The sequence below is a fragment of the Dermacentor albipictus genome, chromosome 10 (genome assembly GCF_038994185.2).
Source record: "Dermacentor albipictus isolate Rhodes 1998 colony chromosome 10, USDA_Dalb.pri_finalv2, whole genome shotgun sequence".
In the NCBI taxonomy this organism is placed as follows: Eukaryota; Metazoa; Arthropoda; class Arachnida; order Ixodida; family Ixodidae; genus Dermacentor; species Dermacentor albipictus.
Genome location: NC_091830.1, coordinates 24,595,944 through 24,611,986, shown reverse-complemented (window position 1 = coordinate 24,611,986; position 16,043 = coordinate 24,595,944). Strand labels below are relative to the sequence as shown.

Sequence of the window (16,043 nt, the reverse complement as noted above, 5' to 3'; positions counted from 1 at the left end):
ATCTGTGGCCCTAAGAAACAACCATTTACGTGATTCATTCGTCTACTGTATAAAAACAAAAAGAGTGTTTTAGGTTGTTTCGATGAACGGGAAGTCTATTTTTATGTTTTTGGATAAAGAAGAGAAGCACAATGCCTCAAGACTAATGTTTACAATTTTTCATATAACTTGTGGCAAATTTGTTATGTTGTGACTACGTACAGAGGGGAAGAGTTTAATATCAGTGGGCTTCTGTTTTACCTCACTTCTGCTACTTGCCGTTGAGTTTTTTTGCCCGCTAAATTTAGTGGGCTATTTCAAAAGGCAAAGTTGCAAGCCATCCAGGGCCAATGTTTGCAAACGGCGAAAAGGCCTACCTATGTCAAACAAAAATGAACCCCACGGGCGTGTTGTGGTCCAGTGACAGTGGTAGGAGCTTTCCGATAGTGGTGATGGTGCTTGTTAAGTTTGTGAAGGTAAATTCTGCTGGATTTAAAACAATATCTTTTTCTTATTGTGAAAATTGGAAACATGCTACTTCTCGTCTCGTTATGAAATTGGATTTGTGTCAGGTTGGGGTACGCAGTATTTTCACATATTCTAGTTATGAAAACTTAGGTGTGCGTTAAGATTCGAAGACGCTCAAGAACTGGGCGAGTACTGCCAAATAAAGCAGCAGTATGTTTGTATGTTCATTTGTCTCCCTTCTCTTTAAAGTTAAGCCCAGATGCAGTATAAGGTCGTTCATACGTTTACAAAGAACACGAGAAAAAACGTGCTAACCTGGAAAACACACGGTCCGAAGTAACTAAAATACTTTGACAGACTCAACTGTTGTTGATATCTGCGTAATGCGAAATGTGCATATTTTTGTGGCACGAGACATAGACACACGTCAAGTTTGTAATGCTCTGGCAGCCCGAGACGCGGTTTGTTTTCCCATTGCATGGTGTTTTAAGAGGGCGACGAAAAACCGAAGCGAAACATGATGGCCACATTGCGTCGCCTGCAGCAGGGAAGGGCATTGCATTTGGATTATCGCCTACTAAAAGCGTGCAGTATGCTACCAATGGCACTGAGCATCACTCATTGTAAAGCAGATAGGTGAAGATGCTAAATCACAATATGTTTAACGGCGATAGCTATGAATGCGGCCTGTGATGACCGCGGCAGAGATTTGCTGGTACCGGAATAAGAAACTGTGCGCACCGTCATTTTCACGCAAGATGGGGGGCTATATGCTGTTTTTGATCGCGCCCGCCTCGCGCCTTTTCTTGTTTGTATGAGATCTAGTGGCTGGAAGACATATACGATCGCAGTCTGCAGCAAGGAACGGCAGCGGGTTTTAGTTATCGCCTATTAAAAATGTTCGCTACGTTTCCGACGGCACCGTGCAGTGTAAAACAGATCGTTGAAGTTGCATATCACAACGAGATTGGCGGCGATAGCTGTGAATGCCACGTGCGACGACCCCAGAGAAAATTTGCTGGTACCGAAATGAGAAACTAAGTGCACGCCTGCGTTTTCATGCGAGACGGGCGGGCGAGTATTGTGGTGAAGCTGCCACAGCGGGCAACTATTCACTGTTCTCTATTGCACACGCCTCGTGCATTTCCTTTACATGAGATCTAGCGGTCGGAAAACGCATCATACGATTGCAATTTGACAACGTACATTGGTGCCAAAAAATCGTGTTTTCCAGGAACACGTGGACTAGTAAAAGATGAGTGTAACGCTATCGGGTTGTTTTTTGTGTTCTCGATCGCTGACATTAATGCCGGGAAAACATACGTAACGGGAATATATTAATGATGTTCGACTGTAACTTGATCAATTTCATCAGTCCTGTCGAGGTCGAATCGGTAAAAGCCGGCCATACGCGCATATGCCGCAGGGCAACCTGTATGAACTTGTAAAAATTCTGAATCGGAAGGCTATTGACAAACCTATACAGGCAGGGTCAAAAATTTAGCTGCCTTTCAGTTATTAACAATTCATTGGTGTTTCCTCAATCTCTTCTCATGCAGATCAAGCGGCCTTACTTCCATGTGAAGCCCCTTGAGCGGCTGCAGCTGAAGAACTGGCGCGAGTACCTCGACTTCGAGACCCAGAACGGCAACCACCCGCGGACTGTGATACTCTACGAGCGGTGCCTCATCGCCTGTGCCCTGTACGAAGACATGTGGATGAAGGTTAGCGGCAGCTCTTTATTTTTGTTATTTATTTTCCCATGGAAGAACGAGTTTTGCGCATCGAGCATTTGTCTTTTCCACCTTTTTTTTTTTTTTCCCCCATCTTTGATAGTCTTCCATCATGGTGTACTAAAAAAAAAATTCTGGGGTTTTAGATCCCGAAACCATGATTTGATTTTGAGGCACACCGTAGTGGTGGGGGTCTCTGCAATAATTTTGACCACCTGTTCTTTTAAAATTTTTTTTTTTATTGTACACCTAAATCTTAAGTACACGAGCATCTTTGCATTGCACCCCCATCGAAATGGCGGCTGCCGCTGCTGGTATCGAACTCGTGAGGTCGAGCTTAGCAGTGCAACGCCGTAACAGTAAGCCACAGCGGTGAGTCACGGTGTGCTCAGGTTATAATTACGAAATCAGCTCTGGAAATCTGCAATGTGGGGCTAAGAAAAGTCAGTATTTTAATTGTAGCATAACACTGTCAAGTAAACACCTTGTCTTTTTTTTTTTAAGTAATATAGTGTATTTATTTGAATCTAGGCCAACAGTTTTCTTGTTGTTTTATTTTTTCAGATAATTGTATACTAAACTCTAGCGTCAGCTTAGATTCGAGGATCTTTAAAACACGCCAATTTGTAATTGAAAGTTATAAATTTGGCGCATAGCTAGCGCCATCTAGAAATGTCAGTATCGCAGCCGCTATTAGCCACGCCAGTAGCCAGCTGAAGCGCACGAGCGATGTCGCTATTTTGACCTGTGTCGTATTGGTGTATGTCGTGGCCCATAGGGTGACGTTATCGTAATGGCACCGAACAGGCAATGCCACTGTAGTGCCGCTTTCAAACTAAAACTGGTGCTAGCCTTAGAGGCATCATCAAACGTTAAAGCCGGGCAGGACTTCGGCATCGATGAGAAAAACGTCCCGTCGTAGGAGGGGTCAATGGGGGGACGCTTTTTGCCTGTGCCGCAATGAGGAGATGACAGCGATAGGAAAAATAAGCGCGTGGTCTGAGCTATAGTGACGAGGCTAGCAGCAATGATAGTTTAGAGTGAGCCCGGCATGTTCGTATTAAATAACTGCTGTTTTCATTTTGCGAATGCTGTCCTCACTTTTTTGTTCGCCCTACGTTCAGGTAAGTTTTTTTATATTCTGTGGCTTCAGACATTCAGGGTTTGGCTGTGATTCGGGGCTGGCCTAGATTCAAGTAAATACGGTACAGTGAAACCTCGTTAAACCGTAGTTGGCCGGAGCTCGGAAAAAGTACGTACTAAACGGTAGTACTGTTAAACCGAATAGCATGAGATCGCCCACTTACCGGTCGAAAACGGAACCCAGAGAGAGTGCGATGAAAGGGGAAAAAAAACATTCAGTATTTATTCACTTCGCGATACAAAAATGTTATTTTCGCTTGATGCCGCGGCGGCCTAGCACGACGACTACAGCGGCCTCAAACTTGCTGAAGCTGCGTGCCAGCTTTTCAGCCAGCCCCCTCTTCTCGGCAAACACTCGCATGGCAGATTCCTCGTTCGCGTTACGTATTCTCCGTGCACGTGCGCAGTAGTGCTACAGAAGTCCCGGGGGCGCCTTTTTCATTGCCGGCTGCCGGAGTTTGGAATACTTTTCACTTGGAATAGAGTTACATTATCGAGCCCCTGCTCTCGTCGCGACGATTGCATTCACGAGGCTGACGTAACGCGCAGCTTATGCCACTGTCGGGCCTGAATCGCCCGTGCTGTCGCTTTTCGTGTCTTCCTTATCACTGTCGCTAGTCGACACTTCGGCAACAACACAGGCAACGATGGCGAAAAGTCGAACCTCGTAGCCGACATGTCTTCGCGGTCGCAGCAGCGCTCCCGCGCAACTTCTTCGCATTCCAAATGCCACACATTGTAGTCAACAGCAGATCCCTGTTGCGTGCCAGCGCCGACTTCTTCGTGTCACGTTCGATAGCACGGACGATGTCTAATTTTTCTGTGCTGAGCACCCGGCGTCTTCTTTATCCGAGCTTCGGAACAACGCGAGTCGTCGTTTGGACGACGCCATTATGCTCTCTGGCACGGCGTCGAAATGATGTTGATGTTGATGTGGCTTCTCAAGCAAACGCACAGGGCGCTTGGAGGCTGTTGTTCCGATCTCTGAGGCTTGTTGTTCTGCCGGGCCGCCCGATGGAGACGGCGCACCGCCGTTCTTGCGCGACGAAAAGTTGAAACGCTACGTTTTAACCGATGCGTACGCAATACGGTGGTACGGTTTATGCGGATACAAAACACATTATGTTCAATGGCCGCTGAGTCGGGGATTTGACTTTACTACTTTTAAAACGAAACTACTGTTTAAGCGGGTACGGTTTAACGAGGTTTTACTGTAGCTCAGATCACTCATAATGTAACCACTTATAGTGCAGGACCGCATATAATACTTTTTTTACTCCTTCTATCTAGTGGATGCGCAAACGTGAACTGCCTGCACGGTGCAGCCTCCTGGTGCCGTAGAGATCAAACAGAGAAACGCCTAATATTGCAGTAACCATCAGTATTATACATCAGTGGAAAAGTAGAAATAGTGGTTACTCTGTGTTTGTCTGGTGGAGCCTCGCACCACCAAGTGGCTGCAACGTGCAGACTCTTCACGTTTGCGCCTCTGTACACCTAGTAAAACGCCCAGTCTGCTTGCGTTTACCCGAATACTTGACACGCTAGAACTCCATAATGTGGTTGCCAGAAAATCCCGCAGACAAGCGAGGCAGCAAGCTAGCCGCGGGGAAGGTGATGAGGGTGATGTGAAGGAGGAGACGTGGAACGAACAAGCAAACAAGAAACGGAGGAAAGAAAAGAAAAAATGCGATGGCGGCAGTGTGTTGACTCAGCAGGCATGCTAGTTGCCTAGGCGAAGAGAAGCCTTGTGCTCTGGCAGCTTGTCAGTGGCAAGCAGTCCGCATCAAAAGAAAGTGCGTTGTCTCTTTGGCTCTTCAGTTCACGTTTGGAAACCTAATACAGTCGCCGACTGATATTTTTAGACACGGACGGGGTTGCAAAAAACATCTCAATTATTGGATAAGCCGGAGGAAACAAATTTCGACGGTCATTAAAAAAAAGTTATTTTGGGCCTCTTTACCGCCACGTTTCATTCACACTTCGCATAGCACTGTCAGCTCATTGTTACCATGCCTGGTACCCTGTGGCCAAAACTGGCCTTTGCGCCAAGAAAACCCATTGATCATTCACTCGTTCTTGTCTGTTGCAGTACATAAAGTACCTGGACACAGCAGAACCGGAGAAGGTGAACGATGTCTTCCGGCGGGCTTGCACAACGCATCTGGTGCGCAAGCCAAGCATCAGCCTAGCCTGGGCTACCTACGAGGAGAAGCATGGTAAGAACGGGCTTTATCAGTATTTCGAAAGTGCCGTGGCAACAGTGAGCTTGCAACCACAATAAATTTGTGGTTTCGTGCGCTATCGGTCCATGCCAGAATAAAAAACATCTTTAGAGTTGATTTGCTGAGTTGCATCAACAATTATTTATTGGTGCATCCTGCACCACCACAATTGCCAGCATTGCAAGAAGTCACCGAGCATTATTTCACGTAACTGCAGCTTCCAGTGTAAATTGACGCCGCAATCATGCCATTTAGAAGTTGCGCCTTCTGCCTAATCGTTCGCCTGAGCAAAGGCTGCGATACCTGGGAATGAAAACTTAAGTACAGATGGACAGTTGGCATTAGAGGATTGCGGAATGCAAGTTCTGGAAAAAATGTTAAAAAGTGAAATTTTGGTCCAGTTTCCCACCTTGTAACGACTGTAACGGCACAGTTGGTTGCATACGCTAGAACAGGTACCAAACCTGAAATCCAATCTGCGTTTTTCAGGCTTAGGTAATGATTGGCTCTTGGCTTCATTTGCCACACTCAAGTTTTTGACGCCAGCTGTACCGCGGTTACCATTGCGGCAGCCGACTTGGTCTCCGTTGGTCCGCTAAGGGTGTCTTATACATAGTATGCACGTACATCATTCAACGATACTCCGCGACTTCTGGTTTACAGCAGCGCCACCTTGGGGAACCTATAGGCCTATGCATGCACCTGTTGATAAGGTACCCCAAGATGGCGGAAGCAGACGGCAGCATGGGAATGTGACGTCACGTGCATACTATGTATTGCTTGCAGCAGTGTGCTCTTCACAAGTTCACAGGCGTTTAGTTTTGGCAAGAATCAAGGGGTTAAAACTGCAAAATGCATGCTTACTTGTGAGATTTAGCCACACTGTAATGCACTAGGTGCTCAAAGTAATCCTCAGCCGTCCAGTACGGCATCCTTCATACCTCTATGGTGTCAGTTTTGGGAGGGCAAGTCCACGAATCGGTCTTGGTCTGCTGGTTTGTCTGCTTGCATTACCACTACTGGCATTACTGAAATGGACCTCGCACCCATTAGCTCCGGAGGTGTGTCCACAACAGCGTTTATGCATGCTTGCAGCTGTTACATTTAATACATAGCAGACAAAGCTTTTAGAAAGGCCAGAGACTGAGCTTACAGTCGCAGCTGAAAGGTAGCGCATCAAATATGAACACAGGTGCACAAGTAACACTTAGTTTGTCGTAAAGTAGTCACAGACGACTTCTGTTAATTCAAACCTGACGGGTCTGAGAAAACTGATAAAATTATCTGGCAGGTCGATTTAAACATGCAGAAAAAACTCAAAACGTTCCGCTGATTCATTTGGCAATATTTGAATTGTTCTAATATGCCCCGAAATCAAACTTGCTCCCTGTTTCTATGTGGCCAAAGTATAAACCTAATGTAGAAATAGCATTAGGGCTCCGAAACAAAGTAGAAATGCAATGTTTGCCCCACGTGCACGATAGCGGCCGGTTTCCCTAAAGCCAGCTTCGCCTCAGTTTTTACTCCGCTTCACCGCAATACATCCGTGTTATGCAGTAAAGTATACAAATGTGGCGAAGTCAGTTTTGGTATCTCGGCTGATGGGCACCACACAGGCAATTTTGGGCCCAACTATCCTGAAAAAAAAAAAGAAAAGAAAGAAGGAAAAAAATGCGCATGTTCGGATTGAGTAAATACCGTAATCGGACGTTGTGAGCTACGGTCATCGCTAGAAAATTTTCGTAGGGCAGGCTGAAAATATGCTTCTCAATGGGAAATGATATGTGTTCACTGCATTCACTGTCACATAAGCTGTGTGGAGACAGATGCTGCCACTAAAGAAGTCAAGCACATACATGCCGACCAATGAAGTTCAAATTACCAGTGGAGGTCAACTTTAGGATCAAATTAAGAAATGTTTGGGCCCACAGAAAGGCATTGGCACCAGCCAGGACCTTCAACTGAGATCGAATTGAGCGAAAAATCAAATTAAGCAGAGTTGCATTAATGAAAGTCTAGTGTATTCCTTAGAAAGCTTCGCGGATCAATGGCAACCGGACTGCAAAACACACGTAGCGAGGCTTCTATGACCGCTCTACTTACATGTCGGCTTCTGCAGACTTGCTTGCTAAACATGAAGCAGAGCATTTGTACAAGTCTGCAATTGTCAGAGGAAGGGGGACGCGCTGAATTGGAACACGCTTTCTCAGGCCGCTTCGAGGAGGCATCGGCCATCCTGGCGGAGATGGAGTCGCGCATCCCCGACCTCCTGGAGCCGACGCTCCGCCGGATCAACGTTGAGCGGCGGAGAGGCTGCCCCGAGAAGGTGGAGGAGCTGTACCGCAAGTGCATCTCGCAGGCGGAGACCGCTTCACTGAAGAGCCACTTTGCCGGCAAGCTGGCCCGCTTCCTGTGCAAGGTGAGCCGAGGGCTGCCCCGATGCAGCAGGGGTTGCACTTTTGCATGGCTCTTTTGTCTTGGACTTTGGGACGATAGTCCTTTTTTTTTTTTTTCCTTGCTGATGTGGGGTTGTCAATGTGTGAAGGGCCCTCGCTGTGTTGGAGACAGAAAAGAGACACTTGGTGCGATCTCCGTCTATGTCGTGACTTCAGGTAACTCAAGTGCTCTAGGTTGGGCCTTCACGACTGCTCGGGCATTCCAGACGTTGTCGTGCAGCCCTTCGACTTCGGCCTATTGCCGCTGAAATTCGCACCTCTATTCTCGACCCCCCACGTTTTGGAGACGATTGCACATTGGTACGCTTACAGTGTACCGTTTCTGGCATCTTCCTGCCAGTATAAATCTCGTTGAGCTTGAAGATACGGCAGGTTTACCTGTACTATATGTCTGCAACGTGTCCGCAAGATGTCAAAATTGGGACTGAATTGTCCGACACGTGTGGATCGTTACAATGGGCAAAGCACACGTCTGGCCGGCGCGTAGCAGCGTATGGGCCCAAGATTTACAGTGGAAAGGCTGTTTCTTGAAACCTTCACAGATTGCGGCGTTGGTTCGTAACCGACTCTCCTTCATTTTTGTCTTCCACCAGGTTCAGAACAAGTTGGAAAACGCCAAGGAAGTGCTGAAGGAGGCCCTTGACCGGGAGCCGGTGAGTCGGTTGGCGTCGGTTTTTCTCGCTCGGGAAGATGCTGACAACAGTTCTGCTTTTTTTTTTTCCTTCCTTTATTCTTTCTTTGTCCGCAACCACAGTGGTTTCAGTCATCGAAGACCGCCTTCCCTCGTCAACCCTGCAACTGGCGTTACAATTATGAGCCCTGTTGACTGTTTTGAGCAGTAGCAGCCTGTCTGATGAGAAATCTTCAAGAAGAAAAGTAGAAAAGAGGCTTGATTGCCCTGTAAGGTCTAATGAAAAGTGGCACGGAAAGCAGTCCCTGAAACCCTAGAGATGTTAACAGTGCTAGGTGTGCCTGGGCTTGTGATGGCTAAGGAGAAGTGATGCTTATGTTTTTCTGCATAGGCCTTGGAGAGTGAAAGAAAGGCCTGGGGTTGGAATATGAAAGAATGTGGATAACACCTTGCGCTAGACCTAGCCATGTGTTGTTATGCATTCTGCAGACCACTAGAGTGACACCGTCGTTACTGCTTAGCCTCGTTAGACCTGGAAACTTGAAGGCACAATGTTGCATGCCCGCCCGAGGGAGGGGTGGATGGCCACCGATTCGGGAGTGCTAGTGCTAGGCTTTCACAGGTAGGGTGGTGCTTTTCTCTCCCCTCTGCCCCACAATACAACACGCGCGCTCACACGCCTTCTGCAACCACAGCTGCGACCAACTCTGGGGGTGTGAAGCGGAAGCTGGGGGCAGAGGAGTGAGTAAAAAAATGAAATCGAACGCCACTCGGCGCTCTCGTGCTGCAGGCGTCGCCGTCGCTCGCCTAACTGCTCGCGCTTTGTTCTCTCTCTCTCCCGCCCCCCTCTTTCCCCTTCCTCTTTGCCTCCACTCCACTGCGGCACCACCTCCGCGTGGCCGCTGGTAAACCGGTGTTTCACCGGCCCGTATAATGCCGGACCAACCCGTATAATGCCGTGGTGGTGCTGCATCCCGGTGGCCGTTGACGACTCGGTGTTCTGCCGTCGTTCTCGGCCTGCTTCCTGCCGCGGTGGTCGTGCCGTCTCCATCTGTGTCGACGCACTGCAACGGCAGACAAACACTCGACTCTACATGCAACTGGCCGACCTGGGATACCAGCAGTGCCCGCCCGACGAGGCCCTGGTGCTGGAGGCCTTCGACCTGGCCATCGGCAACTCCCAGTTGCCAGCCGCCGACAAGCTGGTCTTCCTCCAGAGAAAGCTAGAGTTCCTTGAGGACTTTGGCAGTGATGTGACGAAGTAAGTTGCTATTGGGGGTGCTGCTCTGTGCTATGTGGTTGTGCTATTAGCATGATAGTGTCTGCCAGGATTATGACACAGTTGTCTTGAATGCATCTGGAACTGTTGTGTCAGGTCCTGTATAGCGGTAGTGTTTAATAATGTGTGTTTCAGCTGTGACTGTCTTCGATAATTTTAAGATGTTCATTCGAGAATCAGTGATACTTTCTGCAGAACAAGATTCGCAACAAGGACAGACAAAATAAACTTTTAGGACCATTTGGGAGCCTGATTAAAATTTGCTAATTAACTGTTTAATTATCTCTAGGACACCTGTGCCAATTGTATGTTGGTAGCTAACAGTGAGTTCATAAAGCGGCTTGTAAAATGAATCTAAACTCTTACTTAAATGCACTGGTGCAAAGAGTTCCGACTTGTTTTTGGCACAACAGCAAGTACATCGGGAGTGTGCATAACAACCATAACCAAAAAGTGTCTATGCATAATTTGTTGAGGATAATGAGAAATGAGTCACCTAGGTCTTGCACGGTCCTTTTTCTTTTTTTGCAACAAAGAAAATAACCTGTAACATTTTAACGGTATTATGTGACCGCTTGCCAGCGAGAGCAAAGGTCTCTAACGTAAATCTCGTCATTTAGTATGACATGCATATTCTGCATGTTTGAAGCCAGGGCGTTGCATTTGATAAAGACCGAAGACGTGCCGACAGCTGCTGGCATGTTGAGGAAAGAGTGTGGTCACGCCTTCCCATTGCGATAATGTACGCCTGTATTTGACAAAGTTTACATTTGAGAGCACTGCAGTTGATGTCATTTTATTTTTAGATTTTGTGGGCTTCCCCCCCCCCTTTTTTTTTCTTATTGGGATAAAGGACCACGCAACACATAGGTTGTATAGAACGCTGTTATTGATAATTTCTTGACATCTTCCACAGCTTTTGCATTGCTACCTTGTTGATTTGGTAATTGCCGCAGTACTTATTCGTGTGAGATGACTCATGATTATCAAGAATGATGCCCATCATTATACAGTGGATCCCGTTCTTGCGAAGCCCGCTGTAGTTTTTTCATCCTTGTCGACGTTAGGTTGGGACACCCACCGTGCATAGACATTTTAATACCTTTTGTGAGGGTTGTTGGCTTGGGGGGGGGGGGGGAGCTGGGGCTGGGTTACGGGTTACATGCATTCGGGGGTATGGTAAATGAAAGTTGTGGTGGCTGGCTCTGGGTGTTGGCGCTCAACATTTATTAAAGGGGCACTAATGAGAAAAATGATTTCTTCTGCATCAGTAAATTACCTTTCTACAACACTAAAAACACCGCTCTTACTACAATAAGACGCTTGGCAAGCCAGAAAAAAGTGCAAGAACGAAATACTGGTGGCGACGCCTCTTTAAAGTTCCCGCACACGGTCACTGTGACGTTATGGATTTTGATGGCATCTTCTAGGGCCTACTTACTTATCAGCGGTACAGATTGACTACATTGTGTTCCAAAGGAACCAGATATTAAACATAGCAAGTTTCGGGAACCTTTACTCAGGCAACGAGGCCCAAATGTGAAAACATACTTTGGAATCCCTGATGTCACACTGACGTACCGGCGTCGGGGTTTCAGCGCTAAATTAAAATACTGATACTTCGACCTTCATTTTCTCATCTAGTAATCAAACTATTATTTTGAAATGACTGCCTGCAGGGTTCTCAAAACAATGCTTTATTCATCCATACTAATTTATTTTTTCGCTTTAGTGTCCCTTTAAATAGCCCTTTTCGTTTCTTGTCTCTAGGGTTCAAGAAGCCTTTGACGAGTACTCCAAGCTGGCCAAGGCGCAGGAGCTGGCACAGAAAAAGAGGCCAGCGGAGTGAGTTGGCACTTTTCATTCATGCCGTGGAACACACTGTGCAGCCACTCAATATCTTTTTTTATTATTATTTTTTACTTGCAAATGGCCCTGCGTGCAAAAACCTTCTTGGTTACTTCACGCAACACCCTTGCTCCGCCGCACCATGTTGCACGAGGCCGAGACTGACCTAAACCAGCGAGGAGGTGCCAGAAATTGCATGATGCTGCTAGTTGTCACGGTGTGTGTAGCTGCTGAAGGTTGATAACATGTCCCCGAATTTTCGCATTTAATATGCAGTTGAACGTCATTGTATTGAAGTTGCATCCGACATGGAAATACATCCGTTACAGCATATTGTGATGTCGGAAAAGAGAGGTTATTCGGTTGACGCTGCAGAAGACGAAAGGAGCACCTTTTTGCTGCTAACCCTGCTGGTGCAAGGCAGTATGGCCGCGATTTTGTAACCTTGCCTTTTCCCGATGCTAGTGCCCTTCGGTGCCTTTTTCTTTTTTTTTGCGTTCATGAGTGGTCAAAGCGACACACCGCTCAGGGTGGAGCAGAACGTCTACTACAAGAGTCAAACTTTCAATGCGGAAGTACGCACGTAAGTAACCGCTGCCTCGGCAGACAGGTTCTTTGCTAAATTAACCTGCCTGTATGGGTCCAAGTACATGCTTGAAATGGCCAAAAACTTTGTTAAATCGAAACTGTTTAAAATTACTTCGTGAAATTACGAGCAGAAATATGTGGTTTTCAATGGAACCAAGGTCGGGAAGTTCAAATAGTTAGTTACATCGTGGATTTCATCTCATCGAGATTATATAGGTATGACTGTACTCCATTAAAATTCTTTTTTCCCCAGCCTTCTTTTGTGTGATTAAATTAGTCACCGAAGTGATGAATGTAAATTTCGTGCATCTGAATGAGAATGGCAACATATCAAAGGCTTTTCTCATGAATAGGGACTGGAGGCAGTGTATGGTTCTTCGAACTGCTTAATTTGCTGTCATAGTGCTGTGGAGTGTGGCCACAAAATACGACAGTTTTTGTGCCACCCAAGGCAAGTGATATGCCTAAGGCAGGATGCTCCGAAGGTGTCGCACATACGCTTTACGTTTATTTCTGGCACCAAATAGACTCGAGGAGTTTCTGACGTTAGCTATGCCGTTTGTTGTTCTGCATGTTGGATATTTGTTGTAAGGCATCTCTGTTCCTACGGGAATCACAGAACCAGAAAGTTTTAACGAAGTTGCTTTACTTTGGAAGGATTGGTAAACGTGCCCAAGGCAGCGTTGCAAACGAAGCCTTGGCTTATTTGTCGTGTCAGAGAGCCCCAGGAGACGCCAGAGAAGAAGCCGAAGACGGCGGAGCTGAACGGAGCCGACGCAGCGGCCGCATCTGCAGCGCAAGCGATAGCCGCAGCCACGTCAAGCGCAGCAGCGGCCGATGCCACGGCCCAGTACAACTATGCACAGCAGTGGGCCGGCTACCCACAGGTATTTGCACAATTCATCTCTTAATAATAATAGTCAAAATAAAATTGGAGCTTTGTTCCGTATACGAAACATTGGGGAAGGTGAGGGCTCAATAATTAAAGTGAACATATTCACTTGAAGAGCTTCGAACCCCATTTGATTGACAGTTATTGTAATATTGTAAGTGCTAGAGTGTAGGGTGCATGAAATAAGGCAGTGGATATTTACAGTGCAACATTGCATAACTGTGATATATATCGTACACAGTGTTACGACACAACATGACAAATGGCAAGAGATACCATATTTTCGCACATATAACTCGCACGAAAATTCAGAACATTTAACAGTACAGTAGGGTTGCTGGTTATATCCAAATTTCACCTTGAGGTGTGGCTTCATAGCAGCACACACTGAGCTGCCGTGAAGCCACACCTCGAGGCTAGGTTCTCCGCCACATGTTTCGTTATCTCCAAGGGAACCCCGCCCTCTCCCCACCCCAGCGTATGGAACCTCCCTTCTTTTCTCCGTTATGGTCGCTCATTCTCCTTCTCTTCGGTCGCTGTTTTGCATTTAGTGGTTGGCAGAGTGTACGTGGCGAGAGTGCTCTCACAAAAGAACTCTTGATTGCGATGAACTGCGCCCAACAGCCGTCTTTTACAGTGCAGCAGGACTTGAAGATTATCAGCATATACCAAGGGGGGAAGAAAGCCACTAGCTGAAGATGTGACATGGACAAATCGTGGATCTGTGAATGGAGATTGTTTTTGCAAAGATACGAGCGTTGTTGTATGGCAGTTATGTCCGCGAGTTATTCACGCTTTTTTTTTTTTCTTGGGCGGTTGTAATGGGGGGTGCGGGTTATATGCAGAAAAAAGATACGGTAAGTCGGTAAGTGCTAGAAGACAGCAAATAAGATTATGTGCAGTAATGGCTTTATTTTTGATAGGGGGTTCTGAAAGGCGTAGTCTAAACAAGATACAATCCATGCTTTTATGATTTGACAGACGTGAGAAGATGGTGCAATGTCTAAAGCATTGCGAGTGCATTCTTGGTCAGGTATTGTTCACAAGAAGTCAAACCTGAAAGCTGGGAAACATCCTGCAAGAGGGGGGGGGGCACTTATATGCCACTGTTCGCCTTAGGCCATTTCCCATCAAGTGAGACATGTCTTCGTTGCCCACCTTTAAGTGCTGTAGTGTTGTTGGGGCTAATAAATAGATATTTGATTTTTGGTAGTAGCGGGGATGGCAAATTGCAATGCCTGATGTCACCAAAACGAAAAGGGCAATAGCTGTCATAAATGTCTTTTCAGTGAACATGCTTCAGAAAATGGGCATGGCCTTTCCCTATGTCTGTACTCTAGTGTGACACAGAAACAGCGCAAAACATACTTGACTACAGGGCTTGCAAAAGGGAAAACTGAGGAGGAAAACGTAATAAAGAAGTAAACAGTGTAAATATTCAATTTTAAGTTGAAGTGGTCAAGTTTTAAGTTTAGCTGGTGTTCAGTAACAGCCATAGAAAAACATTTAATCTTAGTCATTATACAGTTACTCCTCATTAAAATAGTCACACCTGATGTAGAAATTTGTTATATCCAAGATTCTTTATCAGACTATATACTTAATACATGCCAATATAAATGAGAAACCTTTTATATTTACTTAATTATATCTGTGTACATTGCATAGAGGCTGCTTGCTTGTATGTCACCGCTACATCACGGCGAGTTTACCGTGAAAAGTGGGACCAACATGTCGTACTGTCCTTCAAAGGGTTTAAAGAACTCTGCTTGGGATTGTACGTTTTAACTGCAAAGATCCTTGACCGAAATCCTTGCAAGCGAAATGTGGCAACATCTATTTTCAGTATTTTGCAATGGTCGCTCGTTCGACTTCTGCTGGTACTTGCTCTTTCTTTTTTTCCCCTCTCGTGATAGTGGTTGCAAGTGCTGGTATATATGCGTGCGATACTGCTCTAATGTTTGTCAAGTTGTATTCCTTCAGTGTGCCTTCTCTTAATCATATTTAGTCGTCGCTATCATTTTTTTTGCTGATATTTACATACGTTGCATTGCTTTTGTATTTCCTTTTCGTGTGTGTATGTATATGTATACATGCATATGTAAATATTTGTGTTCTGCCCCTCCTGCTCGGGTCCCCATTTGGGCCTGCAGTATCGTATAAATGAATTAAAGAAACATTCTTCGTGGAACACAAGACCCTTCTGATGTGATGATGATGTGATCTGATGCGACACTTGCAACAACACCTCATGGCATTGGTGTCTCTCTCCTTTCGCAGGCCTACAACTACCAGCAAGCGTGGAATGCCTACCCCGCAAGTTCGTACTACCCGACGCATTGACCACGCGCGCGCGCCTGCGTCGCTGCGCAGCAAGAAACGGCCATTACTTGTACATAAGATCCCGCACACATTGCCCCACTTACGCCCCTAGTTGTCTTCACATGGTCATTGCCGCCCCCCCCCCCCCCCCCCTTTCAGGCCCCGCCCTTTGCGTCTGACTTTTTGCCTCGGCCCTCCATTGGTGGATGGGTCAGGCCAGCAACAGTCTTGTTGCCGGACTTGCTTTGGACAAGTTGGAAAAGGCAAGAAAACAGCCGGGCGGTCACGTGTTCATATTCTTCATTTCACCTTTTTGGCGATGAGCACCTCCACCGTGTCACAGCTCCCTCCCCCCTTTCCCTCTCTCATTTCTTTGGTGTCTTGGAGCTTCCCGTGTTTATCGCAAGCTGTAAACTATTAAAGGAACACAAGGGAGGAAGTCGCCATGTCTTACAATAAAGTGTTCTATCTTGTGTAAA

General features: G+C 46.4%; 1 protein-coding gene across 5 annotated transcripts in view; it reads left to right on the top strand.

The window, feature by feature from the left end:
- Nucleotides 1–16,043, top strand: part of Prp39 (pre-mRNA processing factor 39) — a 26,287-nt gene extending 10,244 nt beyond the window's left edge. For all 5 annotated transcript variants that reach the window (XM_070527267.1, XM_070527266.1, XM_070527269.1 and 2 more), the window contains 8 exons: nt 2,007–2,171; nt 5,416–5,542; nt 7,759–7,967; nt 8,598–8,657; nt 9,712–9,896; nt 11,685–11,759; nt 13,069–13,237; nt 15,523–16,043. In XM_070527267.1, the coding sequence (XP_070383368.1) occupies nt 2,007–2,171; nt 5,416–5,542; nt 7,759–7,967; nt 8,598–8,657; nt 9,712–9,896; nt 11,685–11,759; nt 13,069–13,237; nt 15,523–15,585 (1,053 nt within the window). In that variant the 3' untranslated portion in view covers nt 15,586–16,043. The remainder of the gene's footprint in view (nt 1–2,006; nt 2,172–5,415; nt 5,543–7,758; nt 7,968–8,597; nt 8,658–9,711; nt 9,897–11,684; nt 11,760–13,068; nt 13,238–15,522) is intronic.